General features: G+C 60.8%; 1 protein-coding gene across 1 annotated transcript; it reads left to right on the top strand.

Annotated features, from left to right (window-relative positions):
• The first annotated feature begins 2,198 nt into the window (after positions 1-2,198).
• LOC131096488 (serine/threonine-protein kinase pim-1-like) lies at positions 2,199-4,797 on the top strand. The gene is made up of 5 exons (XM_058044829.1): positions 2,199-2,891; positions 3,015-3,065; positions 3,263-3,629; positions 4,266-4,442; positions 4,691-4,797. The coding sequence occupies exons 1-5, from the start codon at positions 2,199-2,201 to the stop codon at positions 4,795-4,797; spliced, it is 1,395 nt and encodes a 464-aa protein (XP_057900812.1).
• The last annotated feature ends 241 nt before the right edge of the window (positions 4,798-5,038 follow it).

Raw genomic sequence — 5,038 nt, forward strand, 5'->3', positions numbered from 1 at the left:
GGTGGGCAGGGAGGGAACAGGTCCAGATCCAGTCCTTCCTGAAATGTGGTTTTTGCTGGCACTGCCATTTCCCAGAATTTGATATTTCCCTATTCTGGTACAGCCCAAGTGCAGCAACTTGCTGGCAAAGAAAGTCAAAACCAAGCAAAGACCTGGTACCTACAGCAACCCGATCTCAGATTTGCTGACACCGCCAGTACCCAGATCGGGAATGTTTCAGATGCCTGCACAGCCTAATTCCAGCAGTTTGCTGGCACAGGAAATTAGAATCTGGCAATTTCTCAGTGCCAGCAAAACCTGGCTGAAAAAAATGCAGCAATTTTCTGGAAAGAAAGCCAGAACCCAGCAGCTTCCCGGCACTGCCACCAGCACCGCCCAGGTCTGGTGTTTGCAGGGCAAGTGCCCAGATCTGGAAATTTCCCAGTGCTGGCACAGCCCAAGTCCAGCAATTTGCTGGCACAGAAAGCCAAAATCTGGCAATTTCCTGATGCCAATACAGGTGCCCAGACCTGGTGTTTGCTGCCACTGCCAGTGCCCAGATCTGGAAATTTCCCTATTCTGACACAGCCCAAGTGCAGCAATTTGCTGGCACAGAAATCCAAAACCTGTGGCAGCTTCCTGCTACTGGGTCTGGAACTGCCCCCACATCTTGTGTTTCCTGCACCAGAACCCAGATTTGGAAATTTCTCAGTGCCAGCAGAGCCCAAATCTGGCAGATTTCTGTCGTTGGCAATGACACAACCCAGATCTGGTGTTGGCTGGCAGTGCCAGTGCCCAGATCTGAAAACTTCCTGGTGCTGGCACAGCCCAAGTCCAGTGATTTGCTGGCACAGAAAGCCAAAGTTTGGAAATTTGCAGGTTTTGGCACCAGCACCATCCAGCTCTGGTTTTTGCTGGGACCGCCAGTGCCCAGATTTGGAAATTTCCCGATGCCTTCACAGCCCAGGTCTAGCATTTTGGTTTTAGCTAGCTTAGGAAGCGAAGTTCCTCAGACTGTGGCTTTCCTTTTTCTTGGAACTGTTTAAACCTGCTCTGGACTGAAAACCCAGAAAAACACCAGCAGCAGCTCACACCTGTGGCCCACCAAGCTCTGGGACGCTGCATTACAGCACCAGAGGGACTTAGAAGAGACCGAGTGAGCCAACTACAAGCCACTGAATTTGCCATCTCTTCACCACTGTCAGAGGTTTGATTTAATATTATTCATTTTTCATGCTTGTGAATACTTTACTTGCTAAATAAACTGGGGTTTTTTTCACTTTTCTCGAGGGAAGTCTTATCCTGAACTAGTAGGGGGAGGGGCCATTTGAACTTGCTTTCTAGACGGACCCCTTTTGGAGATTTCCTCCCAAAATTTGCCCTAAGCCAGCACAAACAGTCATCATGCAAATTTCACCAGTGGCATAATTTCCCGGTGGCAAATCTTATGACAGAAGCTTGACCTTGTTCTCCATGAGAGATTCTTGGGAAGAGCAGACAGGAGAAGATTCCTGGAAAACTGAAACAGCTTTCCAGAAGTGAAATGAAAATGAAAGAAACAATCCAAGATGTTTTCCTCTATTTATTTCTATGCTCCCCTTTTCCATGTTGCACTACTTCTCCATCCCAGTAATTCCAGGTGCACTGCACCTCTAAGATCGGTGACTTAGTGATTTTTAGACCCTCTAAAATACCATGAGCCACACACAGTTTTCCTTCCCCTGTTTTTACAGGAAAGCAACACTGGAGGTGTCAGAGCAGTGCTGGGCTCAGGTAGGAATCCTACCCCAAGGGAAGGTGTCCCGACAGTGTTTGACGCTCAGCAAGGACAATGCACAGCAGCGACCGAGGGCATCGCTGTACCAGAGTGCAGGAGTCAGGGCTCTGCATCCGGGCTCAGCGCTGCAAAGTTCCCGTGTTTGGACAGACGGAGGGGCTGTCCCCGGGGCACGCGGGGCTCGAACGTGGGGCTCGTGGGGCGAGCGGGGAACGGACACGGGGACGAACGGCCCCGGTGCCTCAGTTGCAGCGGCGGCAGCGGCGGCAGCAGCAGCGGCGGCAGCAGAAGCGGCGGCGGCAGCAAAGAGATATTTTGAATACTCTCTTTCTTTCTCTTCTCTCTTTCTTTCTCTCTCTCTCCCTTTGCCTCTGTCGCGCACCCTTCTCTCGGGGTCCCTTGCCCGGCGTCCCTCTCCTCTCCCCGCCTCCCTCTCCCCGTGATGGGCCGGGCCATGCCCCCGGCCCGCCCCCGGCCCCGGGCGGGGCTGCCCCGTGCCCGGCCCCGGCCGTCCCGCCGCGGTCTCGCCTCCGCCCGGCTCTGGCCGTGCTGGCGGTGGCGCTGCTGGGCGGGCATCAGTGCCTGGGGCGGGGGCGGCATCGCCGCCCTTCGGCTCCGCCTGGCCCGAGCCTGGCTCCCGACCCGACGCAGGCTCCAGTCCCGGCCCCGGCCCCGGCCCCGGCCCCGGCCCCGGCCCCGGCCCCGGCCCCGGCCCCGGCCCCGGTCCCGTCTCCGGCCCCGGCCCCGGCCCCGGCCCCGGCCCCGGCCCCGGCCCCGGCCCCGGTCCCGGCCGCGGCTCCTCCCGGGGCCCGTGGAGGACACAGGCGGCGCGGCCGCTCCCGCCGCCTCCGCTGCGGCTTCCCCGGCCCGAGCTCCGCCGCTCGGCAGCGCGGCCGCCGCCCCCGAGCCTCCCGTGCCGCGTTCCCGGGAGCGAACGCCTGGGCATGGCCGGCCCGGGGCGGGTGAGGGGCGCTCGGGGGTCGTTGCTGGCCCCGGGCCGAGCGCTGACCGCCGCGTCCCGCCCGCAGGGACGGCGCAGGAGGCCCTGCTGGAGCGGTACCGGCTGGGATCGCTGCTGGGGTGCGGTGGCTTCGGCAGAGTCTTCGCGGCCACGAGGCTCTCGGACGGCGCCCCGGTGAGCGGCGGGGCCGGCGGCGGGCGCAGGAGGAGGGGATGGAGGAGGAGGAGGGCGGAGGGCGGAGGATGGGGCTCGCAGTGCGGGCGGCGAGCTCACCCCGCTGCTGCCCTTGGCTTGCAGGTGGCCATCAAAAGGGTGCCACGGAACCGCGTCCGGCACTGGGGCGAGCTGGTGAGTGAGCGGGGCCAGCAGCCGGGGCTGCCGGCCAGGGATGAGCCGGGGCCCGGCACGGTGGGACCCGTCAGGACACCCCGAGGGAGAGCGGGCGTGGGGCCAGCACAGGGCGCAGAGCATCCCGGGCTGGCTGAGGGCTTCCCCAGGCCTGGCATGGCATCGGCCCCACTGACGGCATCGTGCTCCTCCCGCAGCCCGACGGCACCAGCGCACCCCTGGAGGTCGTGCTGCTGGCCAAGGTGTCCACTGGCTTCCCCGGTGTGGTCCAGCTGCTGGAGTGGCTCGAGCTCCCCAACTGCATCGTGATGGTGCTGGAGCGGCCAGAGCAGTGTCAGGACCTGCAGCGTTTCATTCGGGCACGGCAGTTCCTGCCCGAGGAGGAGGCGCGGGAGCTGTTCCGCCAGGTGCTGGAGGCCGTGCGGCACTGCACCAGCTGCGGGGTCCTGCACAGGGACATCAAGCCAGAGAACATCCTGGTTGACCTGGACACCGGGCAGGCCAAACTCATCGACTTTGGCTGTGGCGCCTACCTGCAGGACACAGTCTACACTCACTTTGCAGGTGAGCCTACCCAGGGCTGTGCTCCTGCTGCTGACATCTCATGGCCCAACATCTCCCAGTCCAAGCTGGCTGTGGCAGCGGGGATTCTCCCTTTTGCTGCCAGTCAGGGCACTGAGTCTTCAGCTGAGTTGCTTTAGAGCGGGGCTGGGTGGGCAGCCATCTTCCAGCCCTGCTGGCAGCTTTTGCCAGCCACTCTGCCCAGGACTGGGGCTGGGCTGGGGCAGCCAGCCCGACCAAAACCCCCGTGGGTGGGGTAGCAGAGAGGGAGGGTGGAACCTGTGCCCCAGCCACTTTGTTGTGCAGATGAGAGGAAGGGCTTGGGATGCTCCACTCACCCTGTTTCCCTTGGCTTCATAATATTTTTGGGGAAATGCAGGCAGGGAGGATAAGGGCATGTTTTTTCCCCAGCATGGATTTTTCCTTTGCATGTCATGGTGGGGCCTAGCTAGGGCTGCCCTCTTCCAGCACCAGAGGCTTCTTTTCCAACCCTAACTTTGTGCACAAGTCCCAGGTGCTGGCGAGAGGGCAGTGGTAACCCTGTGTGGCCCTGATGCAGCCCCCGCACACCCAGGGATGCTGGGGCCAGGCTCTGGGAGCAGCAGCATCCCCCTGATGAATTCCATCTGTATTCCATAGGAACACTGTCCTACAGCCCCCCGGAATGGAACGACTTTGGCTGGTACCATGGCGAGCCAGCTACCATCTGGTCCCTGGGCATCCTGCTGCACCAGATGGTCTGCGGGGAGCACCCTTTCAGGAGGGGCCAGAACCTCAGCTGGGGCCAGCTCCCACTGCCACAACGGCTCTCTCAAGGTGGATCCTCTTCTCTGGGCACGGGGGGAATCCCAGTGCTGGGAGCCAGCAGCGGGGTCGTGGGCATCCCACTCTGGCAGCTGCTGAGGGGGTGGCACACATCCTGCTCTCCTCCAAAACAGGGAATTGATGGGAAAGTTTAGGCCCAGCTCTGAGCACATCCAGCACGGCCTGGGCACGGGAATAGTGGGCTAAATCAGACAGGAGCCTTCTCTGGCTGACCGTCACTTTCTGCTTTCTCTCCCCAGAGTGCAAAGACCTGATCAGGTGGTGTTTATCTGTGAACTCCTTGGACAGACCCGCACTGGAAGACCTGTTCTGTGATCCTTGGATGCAGGATATTCCTCTGCCATAGAAGAAGGGAGAGAGCCACAGGCACACTTTGATCCAGAGCCCTGGTAAGTTCCTGCTCCACATATGCCTTGGCAATGAGAAGCAAAGGAACCCAGCCCTTTTTGTGCTGCCAGTGTCACTGCACCGGGGTCATGGGATGGGAACACACAGCCCTTGTGCTGGAGCTGAGCTGCTCTGCCCAGCACTGGTGGCCGCCATCCCAGCTGGTTTTGCTTGTCCTGGTTCCCTGACAGCTTGGGCCC

Source organism: Melospiza georgiana, unplaced genomic scaffold (genome assembly GCF_028018845.1).
Source record: "Melospiza georgiana isolate bMelGeo1 unplaced genomic scaffold, bMelGeo1.pri scaffold_29, whole genome shotgun sequence".
Classification (NCBI taxonomy): domain Eukaryota; kingdom Metazoa; phylum Chordata; class Aves; order Passeriformes; family Passerellidae; genus Melospiza; species Melospiza georgiana.